Genomic DNA, 24,399 nt, shown 5'->3' on the forward strand with positions numbered 1-24,399 from the left:
TCCTGATGTCTGTCAAGCTAAATTAAATTCATGTCTTTTAATTTTAATGAATTAGTAATTTGTTAACTTCTCGGTTGAATCAGATCATTTTGATACTAATTGTTACCAACTGATTCAAATAACTATTTAACCTGATGAGATTAGTTATCTTAAATGTTGAATCTCACACTGTTTAATTTATTGTTCACATGAATTCCAGTAGGCCTAATTTACTCAGACGTCCCACTCTTCAAGCATTGAGCTAAGCCAGCGAATGCAATTATATTCATTTTAGAATACAAGTTTCAGAATAAGTAAACATATTTTGAGATTAACAGTTGAAGAATTATCTATTTGCGGATGCATTTTTGGTACTGACAGAATCATGCAACACTTGGGAATCATTATTATTTCTGACATAAGCTGTATCTATTTACAACTTAATATGTTGTATTTCTGTTGGAAATCCCTTTGTGAATCACTGAATGGAAAATACATTGTTAATAAAATAACATTGAAAATACATAATTATTAATGTTGCATCGGAATTATTCAGAATTTTTTTTTTTAAATAAGGCATCCATTCCGAGTACACTGAAACTTAGTGTGATAGACCTCATAGCTAATTGTGGAAATTGATTTTATCATTTTCTTAGGCACACACTTTAGTTTGGTACATTATTAAGTTTGAAATACACAAATCAAACATCATAGTTAATAACAAGATTTATCGATCAACATGTAGGCATATAGAGTTGAGTCACTACAAAGTACACCAACCCCTCACTTTGCACATCTTCAAATTGTGCTAATTCATTTAGCGCGATGTTAATTTTACTGCCCCAGTCTTGAATACCACGTCTGTAAATTTCAGTCAGCACAAAATGGCTACTGGCAAAAAAAAAACTCTGGAATGACGCCACAAAGTCTGCTCCAACTCAGTGAACAACAGCTGTACCGTGGCATACAGTTAGCCATACGAGGTTGGAAGAAATGTGCGCGCAGTTTTGACAACGCTATCAACTGTTGTACAAAGATCATCTATGGAAAGTTCAGTCACGGTTATTGAGTGTAAAGGACTAAATGTTTTTACGTCCGTGCGTATGCGTATGCCACCGGGCTGTACCGTTGTCGCCCGGCTACAGACTAGGCCGTAATGAACTTTAGTCTAGCCGGTGGCAGGGAACTCACACAACACGAAGCAACGTCTCCACATTCACCTGCCGGTAACTGTACGTGCGCAAGCACCTGCAGTCTGAATCATATTGGAATCACGGCTTCCAAGTGAGAGCGTAATGCATCGTGTTAAAGTATTTGAGACAAAACTAGCGTACCGAATGTTATGAAGGCCACACTTATGTTGGTCACATTTTAGTTTTGAGCAAGTCAACTGTGCGCACAATAGTTTGAAATAAGGACTCCATTGAACATTTATGTAAGTCTGATGCTGTTGGTTGTACTAGTGGAACAAAACCCCAAATTACCGTGCTTGTCCTGTACGAAAGTAGGGGTTGTAATGACATCAGCACAGCCTATTGGTAACTTCATCAATATTTTCATGGTATCGGGATCTAGACTACTCCTGACACTATTGTCTATTTTTAATAACAATTGTAGGATTGGTGAAACAAAAAAAGACAACCTACTCCAACTGCACTCGCACTGACTGTTGACCGAAAATTAACAATCTATATCCGCACCCTACAATCTGATTGGCTCAAAATGGGATTGGGCCCATTGGGTGGTCTCGACCACTATCACCAAATGCTCTCCACATGAAGAAGTTTGATTATCAATTTGAGTAAGTTGATTATCTAAACATGTCATGTAGAATATGCTAATAACTGACTATTTTAACAATATTGTGGTACTAGTAATGTAGATAACCTAAACACTCGTTAAAAAGGTTAACTACTAGTAGAATCACTAGGCGTTACCATCTAATAGAATGATTCAAAAGCATGTTAGTTTAAAAAAATATATATTATTATTTCAGAAAAAGTAAAAATGTGAATCCAACACCTGAAATCTAAATAAATTTAAATTAAATCAAAATATGTTCACCTTGTAGTATGATTAGTAAACAGGGGCTCGCCGCAGTTGTATGCAGTTACAACCACATCACTTATCATGGATATTATTTTATCAACACGATCCATTTTCATTTCGATATATAGAACTTCACTAAAAAAAAAAAAATCATAAAAAATTGTCAGCAGTCATCCCTCTGCCATCCACAAAAAACACCAACAAACTAAAATAGTAAATAAACTATTTGATAATATGAAACCGCTGCCATAGATACAAGTTAATATAAATCAAAACATGGAAAAGGGGTTACAGCGACAGCAACGCTCATAATAATACTAAATTAAAAACCAAAGATAACGTCTATCATATGACCAAATTAATATTAATTGTTAAAAATATTATAGTGTCGGCCAAACGGAATTAAACATGCCAGGAGATGGCATGCAGTTAATTAATAATATTCTAAATTATTCTTTGCATTTCCATATTATCACGCCAAAAATAAAGTGGAAATGAGGTTTGATCACAACTGAAGATGGTTAGTAGGTATGAATTATAATCTCTCTAAGTAAAAACAGTAACTATCATAGAACATAGTCTTTTCAAACTGTTTCCACAATGCAAATTCTAAACTTCAGCAAATGTTTAAAACGCCGGGGGGGGGGGGGGGGGAATTAGGAATTGTCTGTAAAGTCGGTTTAAGAGGCCACTCCAGTGTTTCAGGGGCACTACGCAACCCGCGTTAAACTCATAAAATTCAATGCTATTTTCATTTTGCTTATAACTTATTAACTAATATAGATTTCGAAATGATGCTTGCTTGATATGTAAGACAACGATGCCCTTATCAAAGCCACTTTCTTCAAAAATGTGCATAAATTATGGTTCAAACCTAAACAATACACTTATGCATATTAGTAAAGAGTGGAAATAATTCGTTTTCGGGTGCGATTCGTGTGCGAGACGATGCCTGGACAACTCCATCAGCTACACACATGAATGTGAGTGTTTTTATAATTTAATTCGCTCACAAAACGCTTTTTTATACAGTTGACATTTGCTATTTTTAACCCATAAATCAACAATGGGTTAGATTGTGCTTCAGTGTAGCCAACTGCGGCATACCCACGAGGGTATGGGCTGCTTCCATTAACAGACTAATATTTTCTTAATATATCTATAAACTATTTTGTGTGATAAACTGCGAACAATTGCGAAGCCTTATTTTCTTTATTTAATTATTTCTCAAAACCTGAAAATAATGTGTTCCACCAGTTAATTTTATTTTAATTCAATGTTGTGTGCCAAAAACAAAAAGTGCTTCGATTTATTGTTTTGCAAGTTTTTTTCACGCAATTTTACCGCGATTTAGACAGATAGTACACTGGCGTCACTCCAGACGAACTGTAGAGTCTGCTCAGTGACCATACAACAAGGACGATTCTGGCGAAAAACATTTTTTATTTTTTCTAAATTCAGGACTTAGTTTTAAATAATGGAAACCACCGAAATGAACTCAGACGAATACCCGGCACAACCCAATCTGGCCGCATCTCCAGAAAAACGGACTTACGCCCGTCAAAAACAGAAAAACTGTACCAATACCAATGAAACGAGCATTGTTTATGCTACAGCCTCACCAGTGGTCCCTGACCATACCGAACCACTTTCTCGCCCAGTGACGCCCACAGAGGCTCCTAGGAAGACCCAATCCACATGTGTCAAGGTGTCGGAACTCCAACGACTGGATGGGTTGATCCCAACATCCAGTCTCCCCCTTGCACTCACAACGACGACATTCACGACCACGACAGCCAGCATCGCGCCAATCAGTAGCAGTGTGCACAATTTCCCGTACAGCCAACAACACCACCAACTGCAACAACAAACCGACCCTCGACACCAACAACTTTAACAAGAACTACAACAACAACTACAACGACAAGACCTGCAACCACAACAACTCCAACAACAAATACTGGAACAGCAGCAACAGCAACAACAGGAACACGAAATACAACTCATGCTCCAACAACACCAACAACAACACCAACAACAACCTCAACAACAGATCCCTGCCCTACTGGACCTCCCTCTGGGGCCACCACCACCAGCTCACCAGGCACCACCACCAGCTCAACAGGCACCGCAGCCGCTGCGTGACGTAGTCATGGCGGATGGCTTCGTGAGGCCCAAGAAGGCCATCAAACGCGCCAGGAAGGAGTCAATGGGTTCCTCCTCATCTGTCGCCTCCACCATCGCCACCAGCAACAGATTCGCCGACAACCTTCAACTGGACGCAGACGATGCTGACGACGCCCCCACTCCCCCGACAAAAGCACGACAAACACCACAACACCAACAACAACGAAGACAGACTGTCAAAAAGGACCATCAACCGGCCTCTACTTCATTCGCCCCCGCCCCATCCCAAAACAGCCCTCCCCTAAGGTCCAGAATGTCACCCATCTCCTGCATCGTCCCAGCCCACGCACAACCATTCCTGACTGCCGCCCGACTCCAAAAACAATTGACTGGTACCCTCACCATCACCAGTATCAAGGACAAAACTTATTTCTACACATAAAACGAACACGACCACACGACGCTCTTCCACTCATTGAAACAACGAGGCTACCAGCCGTTCACAGGTCGACGTGATGACGAAAAGTGCGACAGGGTAGTCATCAAAAGACTACCACTTGCGACGACTGCCGACGAACTAAAAGAACAATTACTCCATGATGGCTACCCTGTCTCCACCGTGACCCCCCTTAGGATGGGGCCTGACGCGGACACCAAGCCCTTCTTGGTGTCCACCAACAAATTGGGGGAGGCACCCCAACTCCTTTAAATGAGAAACCTTGGCGGCTGGGTGGTCAGGGTAGAGAAGTACCGTGGATCCGGGAGGGTTTCGCAGTGCTATCGCTGCCAGACCCCCGGCCACCCCTCCAGCCTGTGCGAGCGCACTGTCCGGTGCTTCAAGTGCGCCGGGGAGCACTGGTCCCGGGAGTGCACTGCCGGCCCCGACAAGAAGAGATGCTGCCTCTGCAAGGGGGCACACATCGCCACCTCACCTGAATGCCCCACTCTCATCGCCTACGCAAAACGCCACCCACTCCGCACCACTGCTGACACCCCCACCACCACCGCTGCACCCCCCTCTCCACCCAACATCACCTCAGCCCGGTCCTTCCCCCCCTCAAGGGAAATGCCTGGACACAACCACATACGACCACCACACCACACCTCACTCCACCAGCCAACACCTCCCTGGCCCCCACAAACAACCCCCCTGCCCCTGCCTCCACAGATACTTCCTCACTCACCGAAATCTTCCACACCATCATCTCCTGGGTAAAGAGCTATCTACCCATCATCCGCCGCACCATGACTGCCCTCTCCCAAGCCCCCACCAAAACCGAGAAATTCGAAGTCCTCCTCCAAGCTCTCCTCTCATTCTTTGAATGAATCCTCCCCCACCCCTCAGAATCCTCATCTGGAATACCTTCTCCCTCCTTCCTAAACTACCCGACCTCCTCCAACTCCTCCAAACCCACTCCCCCGATGTCGTGTTCCTTTCAGAAACCTGGCTCTCCCTCACCAACCAACTCCAGATCCCCGGCTACGCCGCCCACCGCTCCGACCGGGATGGTCGGGGAGGGGGGGTGGCACTGCTTCTCCACTCCCGAATCTCCCACCACCGCCGCCACATCCAAACTTCCCCCGCGGCTGAGGCGGTCGCTGTACGGCTCCACGGAGGCCCTTATGCCCTCACCATTGTATCCCTTTACCTCCCCCCACAGCACCCCTTCCCCACAGCCGACATTGTGGCCCTCGGCAGGCTCGACGTGCACATCGTGCTTGCGGGGGACCTCAATGCCACACACCCCTTCTGAGGCTGCACGACTGCCAACAGGAGGGGCAGGTCACTCCGCCAGCTCCTCCGCACCTCCCATCTCACCCTTCATGCCCCCCCCCCAACATTCTACCCAGCCCAGCAGAACAGGCACCCCAGCATCATCGACCTCGCCCTATCCTCGGCCCTCCCCCTCATCACAGACCTCCGCACCATCACCACCGGCACCTCAGACCATATCCCCGTCATTGGCTCACTCCACTACTTACCACACACCAACCCCCACCTCCCCCGCTTCGACTTCCAGAAAGCGGATTGGTTCTCTTTCCAGAACACCCTTTCCCAATCCCTCGACCTCACCACCCCCTTCAACACACCTGCCGATATTGACGCCAACACCCTCACCCTCACCCGTGCAATATCGGACGCTGCCCACTCCCATGTCCCTATGACACCACCACGCTCCCTCATCATCCCCTTCCCTAAGACCATCAGAGACGCTCTGTCCCTCCGGAACCGCTTCCGCGCTCGCTGGCAGGACACCAGATCCCCGTTCGGCAGGAGGGTGTACCTCCTGCTGAGGGGCTGGTGTCGCCGGCTGACGGCGGAATGGAGTGCCCGGCAGGAAACTCAGCGTCTCGCCTCCCTCTACACAACCACCGGCTCCCTCTGGTCATACCTCAGAAGGCTCAAAGCCACCCCGTCGACCATCCCACCCATCACCACTCCCGCAGGGGTGGCGGAAACCGCCAAGGAGAGATCCGAGGCGGTGGCCGCCTACCTGCAAACCACCTTCGCCTCGGCCACCAACAACTCACTTTCCTCTGACTCCTCAGACGATGAATCCTTCCCCCTCTCCCACCATGTCACTCTCCCCCCCTTCCCGACACCCCTCCCTTCCCCCTGGTCACCCCCAGGGAACTGAAGGCAACGATATCCCACTTCCATCTCTCTGCGGCCCCTGGCGCAGACTCAATCCCCACCCCACTCCTGCGCCAACTACCCCGGCAAGCCATCGTCTTCCTCACCAAGCTCATAAATGCCATGTTCCTCCACTGCCACTTCCCCATCTCATGGAAGACAGCCATTGTCTGCCCCATCCCCAAACCTGGAAAGCCACCGACCCTCCCATCATCCTACAGACCAATCTCCCTCCTCCCCATCCTGTCCAAGGTTGCGGAAAGGACCATCCTAAAGCGCCTCCTCCTCGTCATTTCGACCCACAATCTCCTCCCCTCTCATCAGTTCAGCTTCAGACCACAACACTCAACTTCTCACGCCATTGCCCGGGTGGAGCTGCTGGTGGTGCAGGGCTTCTTCCGGCGGCAACACACGGGCATGGTACTCCTAGATCTCGCCCGAGCCTTCGACTCCGTCCCTCACGCTCAACTTCTTCACTGCCTCTCTGCCACAGCAATCCCCCTGCACCTCATCCACCTTCTCTGCTCCTTCCTGGAGGATCGCTCCTTCCAGGTGAGAGTAGAGAACATCCTTTCAGACTCCCGATCCATCCAGGCTGGCGTCCCTCAGGGTGCCATCCTGAGTCCCATCCTCTTCATCCTACACATCTCCGACCTCACTCCCCCTCCCGGCACCTACCTCGTTCAGTACGCTGACGACACCTGCCTCATCGCCTCCTCCGTCTCCGAGGGGCTGCTCAGGGATCGCCTCAGCCGAGGACTCACCTCCCTCAACACCCAATTCCTTGCGCACGGCATCGGACTGAACCACACCAAAACACAGGCTATCCTCTTCTCCCGTTATCACCCACACAAGGACCACCCCCCCAGAATCAAACAACACACCATCCCTTGGTCGCCCACCATCAGATACCTGGGAGTCACACTGGATGCATCCTTCACCTTCATACCACACCTCGACAACATCCGCACCAAAGCCAGGGCAGTCATGGTACAGCTCGCCCCAGTCCTCCGGCCTACCTCTGGCACCTCCCTCCAAAACAGGATCACCGTCTACCGCACACACGTCATGTCACACCTCACGTACGCCTGCCCCAACTGGACTCACTCATCTCTCTTCAACCTCCGACCCATCACCAGAACATATTTCCTCGGCACCAGACTCATCCTGGGACTTCCCCGCTCCACCTCACGACAACAACTCCTGCAGCAGACCGGACTCCCCCACATCCATGACATCATCATCAAATCAACAAAGAAATTCCTCAAAAAATGTTCATACAGCCTCAACCCCCTCATCAGACTCAATGCCGATCCCCCCCTTGACTCGCCACACCCCAGAAGACCCCTCTTCACTACCGACCACCTAGAAGTGGACTCTGAAGATGAAGAAGACGACATCCCAGTGGGCGGGGCCGGCGGCTAACCCAGGGGACCAGCAACTCTACAAGAATGTGCTGCGGGACCAATGATTCACGGTACTCCAGCACCTCTATCATGACCACCCCACCGAAACATCATCCCAGTTGCCGTCTGCACAGGCCAGCCCCGAGCCAAACGGGCCTGGTCTCACCACCACACCATCATCAACTTCACCAACACATGTAAAGAAACACTTCACCACTCATAAATCACCAGCCCCCAAGGACTCTTGTGTTGGGAGGGGCCCAGTGCCTTGTATATCATATTGTAAATATCTGTTTTTTATTGTTTATTGTGTCAAATTTTCTCTTTCATGGAAATAACCTTTTGTACTACTCTTTTTCAAATAAAGATACTTTTTTTTTTGGCGGGGTGGACCCCCTGGGGGGTCCCCCATTAAAAAAAAAAAATTAGGCAGCGACCTCTCAGGAGGACCGCTCCTACCCCTACCTCCCCTGGTAGGCAGCGACCTCTCTGGAGGACCGCTCCTCCTTTCCTACCTCTCCCTGCTCTTGGGCAGCGACCTCATCTCGGGGACCGCTCCCACTCTCTCCCCCCCCTCTTCCTGATCTCTCCCTGCTCTTGGGCAGCGACCCTAATTTGGGGACCGCTCCCGCTCCTCACCTCTGCCCGATCTTCCCCTGCTCTTGGGCAGCGACCCCTGTTCGGGGACCGCTCCCGCTCCTCCTCTCTGCCTGGGACAAGTCATATTATTTATAGTTTTGGCAAATTTAATTTAAATGATTTGTTTAAATATAATCACGAACAATTTGTTAAAAAGCACGCGGTAACCTGTTTGATATTATATAAGATTTTCTCGCACGGTGTTTGGCTGGATCTTGCACGCTCTGCTCAGGCGGAACGTGACAATGAGTCATGCTGATGCCGACCGTCAATGCTCCTCTATGTCGCATAGACCACTATGCCTCATCAACGTCTCGCAAAGGCGTGTGCACCGAACACGCTCATGCGCGCAACAAGGTGTAGTTCGTGCAACGAGGCGAACGCCAGGCAACGAGTGCTACGTCGGCGGAAGAATACCGGCCGGGTGTGGCATATCCCTCCGCCGAACTTGCCGTCACCCGACCTATGTGAAAGGCCCGGGGGGTACCTGACGGGCGCTACGGGCGTCGCGGTGCTCTTGTTGTCCGGAGGGGCGCCAGGCTAGCGGGCTGCTAGGCCGTTGGTGTTGGATCGTGGGTACTCTGCCCCCGCGTGCCCCGCCAGGTACACGGCTTGAATCTACCCTGAATGGCTCTCTCTTGATTGTGAAGGCCGCTCGGCCGTGTGGAGTACGGGAGACTCCAGAAAATTAGTATACACGAGTTGGTGAGAATTATCTTTAATCTAGTCCCGCTACAAAACACTCTCACCAACACTTGGCGACGTCTAGCCGTTACACAATTAACACAGAAAAAACATAACACTACGCGACACTAATGGTTACCGCGGCAGTCTCGCGGGACGCGGGTCGATGCTCGCTGGAGACGGCCAGCGCCGAACATTAGCGGGTGCTGCGGGGGGGGGGGGGGGGGGGGGGCTTTATGAGCGGGCTCCTAAATTCGGCGAAACACTTACGTGAGTGATACGATCTGCAGCGCGGTATCACGATGAAGACGGTCGGGATAGGCCCGGTTCCGTAAAATACGCGCCGAGTCGACGTGGGCAGCTATGTATTAATAAGAGGTTTAAATTTAAATATTTAGTACAGAATAAAATAATTGAAGAAAGAAAACTTGGATGCTGCCCACGGACACACGTCTGTTCCCGGCGCGGAGTGGTTCGAGTCTGCCGGACATGGCCGCCTCGCAAGGAAGTGAAACTTTCTCTTCTTTGTGAGTCGGCGTCAAAAAACTTATATTAACTTAATTTTCTCTATTATAAGCTAAAAACACGTTCCAGGTGCTCAATTAAAAGGTAGCACCTGGTAATTGTGTGGTTAAGGCTTAACAACTGTTTTATAGTAGTATTTAATTATTTGAATTGTGGCATCAAGTTGGCGACTGTAAATTTATCAACATATTGTCTCACTGTGAGCTGTTTCAGTTGGATTTCTTCTAATCTGACACGATCATAGTCACGGGCATTTTAATTAAGGCCAGTGGCCGTGGTGACTTTTAATGAGGTTTGTTGTCTATTGGGGTCACGCCCGGGACGCTCGCCTGACTCAATCCGGCTGGGCAAGGGGCGCGCTCCGAAAACGGGATACGGTACTGGCAGTGCGGAGCACGGGCTTAAAGGCCATGGTCGGTACGATGTCAACTATTAATATTTAATAATAGTCTCAAATTTCTTAACTGTTTATTAGCATCGCATTACACATAAAATTACGAAATGACAGGAGTGACGATGCGCACATTTCATTACCAACCAAAAGTTTTTGCTTCGGGTTCGACGATATTTTACTCTGTTTTATTTCACTGAATTTGGGTTCTTATTTATGATTACCTTGGCTAGATAGGTTTAATTAGGTCGGTAGCAGTGGCGGATCCAGGATTTTGGTTTGGGAGGGGCTTGGCCCAGCTGAGGCTAGGCTTTATCAAGGCAAACACTAAAACAATAGTGGACCCAGATGATTTTGGAGGGGGCTTGAGCCCCTTAGCCCCCCCTCTGGATCCACTACTGGTCGGTAGAGCACAGAGTCTCTCGCTCATCAGACCTTTGAGTTAAGTTAAATGTGTATAAAAATAAAATAGATTATATTTAAAAAAAAAGGGTCATTTTCTCTTAGACAATATTATTTAAATTCAAATCTCAATGTTTATATTCCATTTAGGCAGCGATGTGACGATTGTATGGGAGGTACTTGGTGATTAGCATTGAATTGGAGTGACAGACTCTTACAATTCTTATACTCACATATTTATCACTCCTAATGTCTTTATATTTTTAGATAAAGCCTACTTATGCACGTTTACACCCTAATAATGCATAATTACCATCCTTAGTCCAGGATGCCTACTACTTTCTAGCTATTTCGTAGGATTTATTTTAATCGACGTCACGAAGCAGTTCTAGTTTAAGCCGGCTATTACATTCTTCTTTCAACCATCTCTAATTAAGTCAGTTAACAATGCTTGACTTAATTTCAAATAGCGGCCCGTGATTGGCCGATATCAAAAACTGTTACATTATTTACTATTAAACTTCTCAAATCCGCGCGCAACAATAGCGCGGAACCCAACATTTTTCATACATTTTAAATTGACAAATATTGAAATAATTATTTACATTAAATAATAACGACGTCAATTTTACCGTTTATCGTTTCAAAGTCATTACGTCTTAAGAGGGGTCTCGGTAATTGTTCAATTTTAAACGTCTGTTTAGTTCATAGAACAACATTCTGGTAGATATACATTTAAAATAATTACCGTTTTTAAATAAATTAAATATCTGACATAGAGTACACAAATTAAATAAAACATTAATAATAACTTAATCTGGTGAAAACATTAAATGTTACAGTACAACCTAATTTGCAGATACCTTCTAAGAATTAGATTTAACAAGTTTACATTAATTAAGTTTGAATAATACGAGTCACACTGGAGACTCTTCGTCACTTGTTGAGTGTTGCAGTGGCGGGTTATACACAAAAATGGGGATATCATAATTACTTTACACAATACTCTAATTAATTTAGGCTGAAGGCTGCAAGGGGAGTACTCACAAATGTATTAACGTAAATTCACACGCGATTGACCCGGGCACTCCTACGTCGCACTTCCCTTGGACGTGGTTTTTAATAAAACGTGATTTTACCATTAAATTGTGTTTGATTTATAATGAATTGGGGTCGAGGTAGCTGGTAAATTAGGGCATGGTCTTTGATTATATCTGTCGTTCCGGTGTTCGCCTGACTCGCGTGGGCCATGGCTTTGGGTGCTTTCCATTAGCGGGGTCGGATACTAGCGGTTGCAGGTCGAGCTTTGGGTGGCTTTCGGTTAGACGACGTCAGTTGTGTATATCCATTTAGGAATCATATCGAAGTTATGTTAAATGAAATGTTTTGTCTCTGTATGTATTTTTAAGGCTTGTTGATACTGTAGTTTAGTTTATATTTTGTAAGTTTTTTCTCTTGACTTTTATTAATTTTTTAAAATAGAAATAACAGTTCATGTTGGCAACATGCGACCGGTGTCGACCCCTTGGTTTCCGTTTTCCTTTCAAGCCAAAATTATTGGATAATTCTATTTGCTTCCATTTTGGATCGGTTTGGTACTGTAATTTCGTGTTGTGTTTTGAGTGACAAGCTGTTTATTACGTTTATTAGGACAGAGTTATAAACCAAATGTAACCATAATATGATGTTCTTCCTATGCACAGTGATAATCAAGTAAGGCTACGAAAACGCTCATTGTTAGTTTTAAGTAATGGCATTTTTAATGCTACTTTTATATGGTCCATGTGTATAGCACAAGATAATTTTTTTAAATTTTATTTTAACGTAAAACTGGCAAAAAAAACTTATAAATGAGTTTTACCAGAATTAAAGACAATAAATAAGTGGTATTTGGTAATTACAATAGTAAAAACTTCAGGCTTTTTTACTATATATTTTGCTTTACTATACCTGACTATACGACATGTATAGATCAAGGATCTGTTATGTATTGCAACCCGACCACCGTAGCGTAGTCGGATGCACACCGGTTTACGGTGTGAGGGGTTTCGGGTTCGAGTCCCGGGTGCGGCATGGTTGTCCATTTACGTACGGCAATTTGATCGATATGAAAATATAAGGCTTCGAATATGAAAGAAATGACGCTTGGCGCATAGCTTTAAGCCACTAAAAAAATAAAAATAAAATATTCCGAATTATAGGAGAGGTAGGATGGAAAGTGTGACATCTTAGCTGTTCATAGGAACAATTGGTTAATGGAGTAAATTTGTAATGGGATCAATTTAGTTACGGGTTCAGGAGAAGAGTTCTAGGGTATTTTGGGAGTTGCTTGCCATTGCAATTGAATGCAAAAGCTGTGGGCTTCACAATTCAATGAATGAAATATTTCAATAAATTTATTCGAAGTAATCATAAAATGGCATGTTACTACTAATCAAGTTCCTTTGGCTCGTCTTCTAATTTTTTGATTGCTTGCATAGTGTTACCCTCAGTTGAATTTGTTCAGTTCACATTTGTTTTCAAAACTAATAATTTTTTTCAACTGCAAAAATACAACATTTTACTAATATTTGTTTGTGACATTGGATAATTATCTAGTATAGCTGTGCATCCGAAAAAATCTGAAAATGCCTATATTCTGACAATTTTTTATTCATTCACTGTAATATGGTACAGCTATTAACAGTGTTGTAAAGAGGCCCCATATATAATAGTTAGTGGTCTTCTGATGTGCCATTTGCTGCTCCTAATTTTGAAAGTTGATTGCACATGGTGTCTCTGCCTGCTGTGATGCCACTGTCATGATGGCCAACTTTTTTCTTTACGGCCGTCAGCAGTCCGGCAGGTCGTGTGATTGGTCATCGGTACGCCAAATTAAATGTACAGAGGTGCAATAAACACAATTTTGTCACATTGAAAATATATTCTCTAAAATAAAAGTAAATAATAGAACAAAAAACATATCTTGGTTTAAAAAACAAGCTCACTCAATAATCTGATGTTGGCTAAAATTGTTCTTGTGAACATAAACAAGTGGGTTTATATTATTTAAATATATATTTAATATTTGTAGAATTTATAGGTACACATACAAATTTTATTAAATTGTTCATTGTGCTGTGAATAGTAACCTGAAGCACAAAATTATGAAAGCTTTTATTTATGAATAACTAAAATATATAAGTGCTAGTGTATGTCCCTGTGCAAATAACATGGATTTTTCTTTTACTTTAAGTATATCATTTGAAAAAAAAAAGTTATCAATCATGAAACAAATATTGATTGTGGTAGAATATATAAATTAGATTATATATATGTGGTACATAATACAGTATATGTCCATAAAATAATGTACCAGTTATATAATTTAATAGTATCAAATGTTAAGTGTTTTAAGAGTGTTGGTTCAAGGTCACAATTAAAGAGAAACTCAAACAGTTTTAGACAACTGCATGTACGAGTACTGCTTTGTTTTACTATTTCAGCGTGAAATAATGCTTTTTTCTCCAATTAGTAGAGGGTGAACCTGTAAACTTTATTTGGCAACAGGATTGTATAGTATTGTATAATTGAGCTAACCTAATCTGTTAAAATGAATGGTAAACTAATAGAAAAGTATTTAACCAATCGTAATGCCAATTTACAGACGGGAACTAAAAAAATTGTCACAATTTTTTTCTTTAATATTAAAGTTCTTCTTGTTCTGAAATTAATGTTGTGCTGTCTGACTAACTTTGTTTCCCATTCAGCTGAAGAATTTAGCAAATTACATCTGATAACAGGACTTACCACGAACAATAAAAAAAAAATAAGTTGCAGTAGTTTTGCTTTGTTTTTAATTTTTCAGTAACTGTTCCTGCTGGTTAGGCTAGAATGTTTTACACGAGAAGACAAAAAGGCTTCATGTTTTGTTTACAGATATATACTTCATGGAAGCAGCTGTACTTAATGCTACCAACTCGTTCGGTCCTATGCGTAGATTTTAATGTTACTTTTTCCGCTTTTGTCTTCAATATTGTGTCTCAGCAGCAGTTGTCACCAGCTGTGTAAGAAAGTAACTTAACAAAAATCTTTTCTGACTGAGTCTAAACTCAAACTAAACTTATTTCTCTTGAAGATACTTTTTGTGCAAGTTAGCCTAACCTGGTAATTTTTTACTTATTACATTACATTACTGGATTTAAGTTATTTGGAAATCGGTATCACCCTGGAAAATGTTTCTAAATTATGTCCATCTCTTCTCTCATTTGAAACTTAAAATCAGCCCACCTTGCTTCCAGGTTGTCCTGTGGGATTGAAATGGGGGATGGCTGCAGTGAATGATGTGCAGTCGTTAGGATTGGGAATAGATGCATTGAATGATGTGCTGTCGTTAGGATTGGGAATAGATGCAGTGGATGATGTGCAGTCGTTAGGATCGGGAATAGATCCAGTGGATGATGTGCTGTCGTTAGGATTGGGGATACATGCAGTGGATGATGTGCAGTCGTTAGGATTGGGAATAGATCCAGTGGATGATGTGCTGTCGTTAGGATTGGGAATAGATCCAGTGGATGATGTGCTGTCGTTAGGATTGGAAACAGATGCAGTGAATGATATGCTGTCGTTAGGATTGGAAACAGATGCAGTGGATGATGTGCTGTCGTTAGGATTGGGAATAGATGGTGCTGGGCACCAGTTCACATCAACTCACGGTCGAACATGTGACTATTAAGGGGGTCGTGATGTGGCTACTTGGCATGAAAACATAGGAGGGACTGAATCTCACTTTTTAGATCTTAACACTGAATCTAAATTAACTGGGTGGGAGATAAGTATATCTATAGCAAGCAGTTTATATATATTTAGGTTTTCAAAATTGTCATCATGCAAAAATCTACATAGGATGTAGGCCTATAACAAGCTGTTTATATGTTTTTAAGTTTTGATAATTATTGTCATTAAGTTTTTTTTTTGTTTTTAGGTTAGCAGCAAATGTGCGTGACTTCTCTCCTATGAAAGAGACATAAACATATTGTATCTGGGATGGTTTCACAATATGTATTATTAAAAATCTTGTTTTCTGTTTCAGTGTAAGGACATTGGAGAGTTCATCTGGAGTGTGTAGTGTACCATAAGGTAAGTCAGTGCCGCTGTTCGAGGATCACAGTAAGCATTTCCTTCACATTATTTTGGTCAGTGCAACCCTTGGTGCTCATTGCCATTCCTCTATTGGTGAGTTGCAAGAATTTGCTTTCTTTCTGACTGTTTCACAAAGTGATGTGTATATATATAGAATATGAAATCTAATTGAAAGTATGTTCTCTATCATGATCTCTTGTGTACTAACTGAAATCAAAGATTATCACTAATTGTTTGTATGTATGTATTTGGTTTAGTTTTTGTTTTTAAAACAAATATGCATTTTGAATTTTATGAAGGGAAATTTGTCTTAATACTGAAGCAACGTGGAAAACTATAATATAATGACCAGTGATATTGTTGCTTGATTGTGATTATGGACTAACGTTTGATTCTGCTGGTATTGAAGAAATTAAATTAATAATTTATTTTGTAAGTTTGTGCTGTGGTGAAGTATTGGGACTGAAGTTACAAACATCTGGTATTTGTGGCAATTTATTTTATTTTTCTCGGGTGATTTTATAATACTGTTTTGTAAAGGATGGTATTCTGAGCAGTGACATTTAATGAGTACGAAACAAAACATTTAATTATTAAGTATGAAACCTAAATATGAAAGATCTACCTATTGCAACTAGTATTTATAAAACTTGGTGATGTGTAAAATATTGTTTGTTGTTCCAGGAAATGATAATTGTAACTGTATTTTAGAATGTTATACTGTTTTTTTTTAAATTGTGATTTATTGATTATCTGAAACTTGTCCTCTTATTGTGAAATGCTTCTCTACAAATGTATGAGATAAGGAACTTTCAGAAAATGAAAGTTTTTCGAAGCTGAGCAGCGTGGGAATGCTTTTGGAATATGATTTTTATTTCCATTTAAAAAAAAAAGAGAGGAAATATTACAAAATAACATAAATTTATACTGTATAGTCATTCTTTGACTTCAAAGAAATGTCAAAAAAATGGCAACATTAAGACAATCTTAAAAGAGAAGTGCTTTTTTTTTTGTTCGCGGGGAAACAATTATACAAGCATTATGTTGATAGCATACTGACTTATATTAGTTTATTGTGACTTACATTAGCATCTTCAATAAAAGTGTGTGAAATGATGATCAACATTTATGCAATATGAGTATGCTCTTACTCAGAATGCTAAGAAGGTGTGAAGATTTAGCAGTTTTACATTACTAGCTGTTTTTTTTTATTTGAAGAATTTAGTAAATATAAAGCTTAATCTTTCTTTGGCGAGACTTTGTATTATTGATTCCTAATATTTACTTCACAAAGAAAGTTGGTATGGTAATTTTTTTAATTAAAGTGATATATTGAACAGATCTATATTTTTTGCAGCTTATTCAATTAATTTTCTGCTAATGTCAATTTATCAATTGTATTTTCATCAATTTTGATTGAGTACATATTAATTAAATTGATAATTATAATAGTCTGTACCACTGCCTTTACTAACCTTAAAAGATGTACAATAACTAGATACATTTTCAACTTTTTTTTTATGTTTATAAAGTTGCAGTTAGTTTTTGATAATTTGAAACAAATGCTTCAATCAGAAATTAATGACTAATGAATATTCTGAAACATTAAATCTAAAGGAAATTATATTCACTTGGCAATTAACTGTTCAATAAAACCTTTTTTGTATGTAATTAAGTATATGTATGCAAAAAATATACAAAGATCCTCTTATCAGCAGTAGTGTCAGTCTGAACATCTCTTTATCACAGAAACTCTAACCTATCACCCATAGCATACTTAACATGCTAAAAAATTTACTCTTTGCATAAAACAACTTATAAATACAAATTGTAACTTCTGTTGTCATATAGCAAACAATTTAATTGTTGAGCAATCACTTCTCTTTTTTATTACTTAGATTACCAGAAAAATTACTGTCTCGAGAGTCAAAACACAATACTCAGTTTCAGCATACGTTTATTTGAGCTATGTCTTGAGTCTATGAGTAACACAGAAAACTAGCATGTCAATATTATGAGTTACACAGAAAACTAGCATGTCAAATTGATGAAACATTCATCGACATTGCGATAGTTAGCACCTCCCAACTTGTGCTAATAAAATGTAACTCCTGGCTTGACTTCTCCTACAGACCATTTATGCATCAACCCAACAGCCCAAGTTCACAGTCAAGTACGAACACCATGCCCACTGGTTTTTAAGGTGTTCATTTAATAAGGCTAAGATCGTGAGTTTCTCTCGAGCGCACAGCGAAAGAACACAATACACGTAGTTCCTAAAGTTCTTGATAGAGAGCATGGGGGAGCTGAATTGTTGCCCCTTGGAAGGGCAGCCCTTCAGGATTTTTCTGACAGTGGTTAGTTTGTAAAGTGACCTAAAAATCCTGAAGGGCTGCCCATCCAAGGGACAACAATTCAGAAAACCTTTCAAAAACACCACTGTCAGAAAAATCCTGATGGGCTACCCTTCCAAGGGGTAAGTTTTCAGGATTATTTAAACACTTAAAGAAACATGTTTTCAGAAATTGGATGGGCTGCCCTTCCAGTCGCTGTACAAACAAACCATTGCCAGAAAAATCCCGAAGGGCTGCCCTTCCAAGTGGCAGCATTTCAGTCGCCCTGAGAGCACCAGGTGTACGGATGAGCGATGGAGTGTTTTTTTTTTTTTTGGGGGGGGGGGGGGTTGGAGGAGAAAAGAAGGTACTTTTCTCAGAATTCCATATCGCCCAGGGGGGGGGGGGGGTCATGTTTACGACAGGGCTGAAAGAGGAGGGTGGGGGAAGGATGCCGACTGCCTGCCTTGAAATTTAGTAAGCTTTCCCCTCTGTCTTCTCTGTCAGTTCTTTACAATCACCAGACTTCTTCGACCGTTCGACCCCCACAGCGTGTGAGAGAATAAATATTACTATTTTCGATACATTTCAGTTCTAAACCCGTTAGTAACCGTGCGCAACTCAGCAAAATTATAATAAATATTAATTTTGTGCATATGCATTTAAACAAATATAAACACTCCACAATTACGATAAACATATTGTACGTTTTACTGCGGTGGATTGGCAGGGAACCAATCAGATTTTGTCTCTTTTGCAAGTTACGCAAGATCAAGTTTTTAGTTGTTTACTATAACATATTCAATTAGTTTGGCATGTTAATCCTAAATAAGCTAATCCACGAAATGACACAAGAACTCTCGTACACAGCTGACCACTACAATCAGTGAGGTTGGCCAGTAATACAGTTTTTCTGCCCGTAGAAAACAAAAATTGTTTTGTTACCTACTGTACGATAAAGGTTTTGCGCTTCTGCGGGTTTTCTTGCTTTACACATTTTGTCACAGCTATATAATTGGACGTCTAATTACGTGACTTTCGGTTGTAAAGAAGTATTTTTTGATTATGATAATTTTAGTTTTCTTTCAACGATATACAAAGGTGACCTTTATTATACAAACAATATATATATATATATTTGTAGCTGAATTTATGTCCACAAAATATTGCAGCTTATTGCAGTAATTATAGTTGTTTGAATGTATTATGCACGTAAGTACAGGATAATTATAAAGTCAGTGAAACATTTCATAAAATCGGTACAGCGAAATGGAAAAGAATAACATAACTATATACAGCGTGAAAGAACAACTCTCAAAGTTTTTTTTGAATGTAGCGCCAAAAAGCTATTTTAAAAAACAACCGACAGGGGCGCTAGTGCATGTAGTTGCTGAAAATGGCTGCGAACCAGGCAGAGAAAGCCTTTTGTGTGCTTGAATATGCCCGTAGCGAATCAGTAGTGAGTGTCCAAAGAGCTTTCCGTGGCAAGTTTAACAAAACACCACCAGTTTACAATAGCATAATGAAGTGGTACAAGAAATTCGAGGAAGATGGCTGTTTGTGTGATGCAAACGGTCAGGTCGGCCAGGCGTGTCTCAACAGACAGTGGATTGTGTACAGGACGTGATGGTGCGGAGTCCCAAGAAGTCAACTTATCGGGCTAGTGCAGAATTGAACATCCCTCAGCCAACATTGTGGAAAATTCTTCGTAAGCGATTAAGAGTGAAGCCGTACAAATTGCAGCTTCTGCAAGCCATCAGCCACGATGACAAATTGTTCCGACTGCAGTTCTGCATTGCCATGCATAACCGTCTTGAAGACGATGACTTTGCAAGCAAATTAATCTTTAGTGATGAAGCCACTTTTCATCTCTCCGGAAGAGTCAACCGACACAACACACGCATATGGGGGACAGAGAATCCACATGCAAATCTCGAACACGTCCGAGATTCGCCAAAAGTTAACTAACGTGTTCTGTGCCATGTAAAACAAGACAGTTTTTGGCCCCTTTTTCGCTGAGAGAACTGTCACTGGTATCACCTACCTCGACATGATGCAATTGTGGCTTATGCCACAACTTGAAGCTGATAGCAGGGACTTCATCTTCCAACAAGATGGTGCTCCACCTCATTACCACAATGTGGTACGAGATTATCTGAATGAGACGTTGCCACATCGCTGGATGGGCCGTGGGGCGGCTGCTGACCAAATGCTACTCCCGTGGCCACCACGATCACCGGACTTGACACCTTGTGATTTTTTCTTGTGGGGATACATCAAAGATAGTGTTTATGTTCCATCTCTACCACAGAACCTTGACGAATTGAGCCACCGCATCGTAGCAGCTGCTCTTACCATCACTCCTGATATTCTGGGTCGGGTATGGGCAGAATTGGACTATCAATTAGATGTGTGTCGTGTGACGCAAGGTGGACACAAAACATTTATAACTAGTGGAAAAAAAAACTTTTAAGAGTTTTTCTTTCATGTGGTATATAATTTGTTACATAATTCTTAGCCATTTCATTGTACCGATTTTTTTAAATGATTTACGGACTTTATAATTATCCAGTATATATGTGAGGATAGATCTGAAGCAGGTTTTGGTTTGCTTATTTAGCCGACCTGAAGCTTGTAGCTTTTGATGACCCCTTTTTTGTTTGTAATGTATGATGTTTGAAATCTATGTAACTACATTTTGAGGACAAAAGTAATTTATTTAAATAGCAATGGATTGAATAAAAAAAATTTACATAAGTATGCTATAGGCTCTGTCAGTAGTACGAATAAACCAAAGATCCCAAGTGTGATGTTTTTAGTGTAATATGTTTTTAAAGTAAAAAAAGATCTGCCTTAAAAAATTTATAGACAGATAACAGAGGTTTTTGGTATTGTGATAAATGAAGCGTCAGTTCAGAAATGGAACATCATGTTTAATGGCAGGCGAACAAATATTCATGATGAAGAACGCTCGGGCCGACCTTCCATTGTGACTGACAAATTCAAATCAGGGATTGAGGAAAAAATAAAAATTCCTCAAATTGAGGGATTTTTTTTTGCCGGAACCATTATGGACGTGACGGTGAACTGAAGGAGGGTGTTAAATGTCTGGCTCAACAACTTGGCGATAACCGAGTATTCACAAGACGAAGAAAAGTTGATACGCAATGACAAATGTTTAAATATGTGTGGCTACTGAGGTATCATATATGTTTTTAAATAAATTTTGTTTCATTTTAAGTAAAAATGAGAGAAACAAACGTTTTTACTTTTAGAATGACCCTGGTATTAAAAGTTATTATAGCAATTACTCAGATAACAATTAAAATATTTTACATGAGTTATAAGGTTCAAATTTCAATAATAAGTTAAATGAAAAGGGTAAAAAAAGGAAACCTCACTGAAGGGATTAGAGAGTACACCTATCCCTCACTTAGCACGACTAATTCGTTCCTAAAAATGCTCGTGTTATTCGAAATCGCGTATTCTGAAGCATTAGTTTCCATAAATAGCAAGGCTAATTTATTTAATGTGTTCAAAAATTGTGTCGGAAAATATACTTTACATAATAAAAATCGTTGAATAACACTCAACTATAAATATGTCACACCATTTATCTTTATATGCCTCCCATTGCACTATGTATGACAAATACAACACCGCGTAACGGGAGGTACTTGGTTATGTACTTTATTGTCAGTCGGCTGGCTGACTTGCCCACCCGGGCGTGACTTTCAACTCACGTCGCGTACCTTTCCAAACCATCCTTTACTGACAGTAAACAAATATTACTGTCCGAATAATTACATTTTAATTTTTCAAAAATTAAAGCGCTTATTCGCGTATCACCACCTGGTTCACACCAATCCTGTCAGGCCAATGATTATTTTTTTTCATTGCAACATTCATTTAACAACCTTTACCACGTGAATAATCTGTTCATTTCCGTTCCGGTATCTAATGTCAAATATATTCCCGCTAGTACAAACAACAGCATCAGACTTATATAAACTTTTGGTAAGAGTCCTTATTTCGTACTATTATGCGCACAGTTGACTTGCTTAAAACTAAAGAGCGACCAACATAAGCGTGGCCTTCATGACAATTTGCGTGCCGCAATACTTTTAGTTTTGTCTCAAATACTTGAACACGATGCGATGCGATGTGATCAAGCACGTACAGTTCCCGGCAGCTGAATGGGCAAACGTTGCATTTTTTTGAGTAAATTCCCTGACACTGGCTAGACTGAGATCACGGCCCGGTCTGTGGGCAGGTGACAACGGTACGGCACGGCGGCATACGCGCGGACGTAAAAAACATTTGGTCCTTTACACTCCATAGCCGCAATTTAACTTGCCACAGCTGATATTTGTAAAACAGCCGATACCGTAGGCAGACCTGCGCACGATTCTCTTCCCCCCTTGTTCGGCTTAATGTATCCACAGCACATGTTCACAGAAGTTGAAACGGACTTCGTGGCGTCGTGCTCGACTTTTTTTTTTCCTGCCGAGATTTCGTGCTAACTGAAGTTTACAGACGTGCTATTTGAGACTGGGGCAGTAAAATTAAAATCGCGCCAAATGAATTCGCACAATTTGAAACCGTGCTAAGTGAGGGATAGGTGTATTTGATTCTGGTTACCCATGCACTTTATCACTCGGCTACATACACACTATAGTTATAGTGTAGATACTGCTTTTGTTCAAAGCTGTAAAGCTGTAAAGCTTATTTTGTCAAGTATTTTTTTTAAGTTGCGACCATTTTTGTTTTGACCATTAAAGTGTACAAAATATTCCAGAATAGTTTCGCTGTCATAAAGTTTCATTTGGTACCTCCCCCTCCCCCGTCTACCTTCTGATGTTCACAAAGCAAATACGTACTAGTTCATGCCGCCACACTCAGGTCTGGCCAAAGACAAAATCACTGAAAAAGTGAACTCTGTGCATGCACAGTAATTTGGGACAGATCGGCCATGGATGGGACACCAAAATCCGTTCCGTAAAATTAAGGGACTGGCCATGACCTATCTAAGTGTTTGGGAGCAATAATTTACACTAGGGATATGGTTAGGTCACAGGTGTAGCATATTCAATGTTTAAACCCTTATTTTTGTGTCTTGTGCTTCTTTCTTCTAAGGACAATAGTGCACATGGGTAACAAAAACCGTAGACCTTGGTGGTGCCAAGGCATGACTTGATGCCAGGAATTAACGAGAGCTGGTGAAATGTAGTGTGCCCTCCATAATGTTAAAAAAAAAAAAAAAAAAAAATCTCATAATGAAATGGAAACAATTACACAAAGTAAAAAAATTTCATAGAATATCCTGCAAATCCTAATGGACTCGGAACACACTTGTCAGCCATGACATTCTATTTGTATCACTCCTATCTCAATTAAAACTAAAGTCAACACTGCTTGTTGCCTGCTCTTGACCAATATAAAAAGTGATAAAAACACTCCCAAGAGATCTTTTCTGAGCAGTGAAAGTCGACCGGGGGGCGAATGATTCAATTTTGGAGCATAGTGCGTGAGTGCGCCTGCTGATATTTTTAGCAAGTGTGTTTAAAAATTATGGAGTTTAGAATGTAGGCAAGTCTATGTGTGTATTGCCTTGTAGCTTCCTACACTCAACTTTGTAGTGCATAATATTTCTTTTGAATATATTATTATCTAAAATTATTGATGTATCAATGTGCAAACTTAATATATATTAAAAAGAACCTTAAATTCTTTTTTTGAAGACCTTCAAACTTATGTGCACTGCTGCAGCTAATTTTTTTGTTAAATTGATATTAAAACTTTATTTTTTTATTTAGAAAAATCCATATTTTCTCTAAAACATTATTAGACCATACTCTATACTATAGTTGAATACCTATTAAGTAAAATATTATTTATCTTATAAAACATCTAGTTCAGACAGGAAACTTATAAACATATCATTTGAATAACCTAAGAGATAAAATAAAAATAAGCAATTTGTGCAGGTTTTTTGCATTTTAAGTTTCCAAGTTGAAAAAATTTGAGGGTTTATCATCTTAATAAAATTATTGTTTGACATGTTATGTTATAAGACATAACTTTATAGTATACAATACAGTATACCTG

The 24,399-nt window shown here is 41.2% G+C and overlaps 2 protein-coding genes across 4 annotated transcripts in view; one reads left to right on the top strand and one right to left on the bottom strand.

The window, feature by feature from the left end:
- LOC134534301 (uncharacterized) overlaps window positions 1–2,299 on the bottom strand; it is a 29,171-nt gene extending 26,872 nt beyond the window's left edge. The window contains exon 1 of the mRNA XM_063372668.1: window positions 2,044–2,299. Within this exon, the coding sequence (XP_063228738.1) occupies window positions 2,044–2,144 (101 nt within the window). The 5' untranslated portion in view covers window positions 2,145–2,299. The remainder of the gene's footprint in view (window positions 1–2,043) is intronic.
- Window positions 2,300–12,394: 10,095 nt separating this feature from the next.
- The window catches only part of LOC134534300 (protein PRRC2A-like), a 108,981-nt gene continuing 96,976 nt past the window's right edge, over window positions 12,395–24,399 (top strand). For all 3 annotated transcript variants that reach the window (XM_063372667.1, XM_063372665.1, XM_063372666.1), the window contains exons 1-2: window positions 12,395–12,550; window positions 15,909–15,955. The gene's annotated coding sequence lies outside the window, so the exon portion shown is untranslated. The remainder of the gene's footprint in view (window positions 12,551–15,908; window positions 15,956–24,399) is intronic.

The sequence above is a fragment of the Bacillus rossius genome, chromosome 7 (genome assembly GCF_032445375.1).
Source record: "Bacillus rossius redtenbacheri isolate Brsri chromosome 7, Brsri_v3, whole genome shotgun sequence".
Classification (NCBI taxonomy): Eukaryota; Metazoa; Arthropoda; class Insecta; order Phasmatodea; family Bacillidae; genus Bacillus; species Bacillus rossius.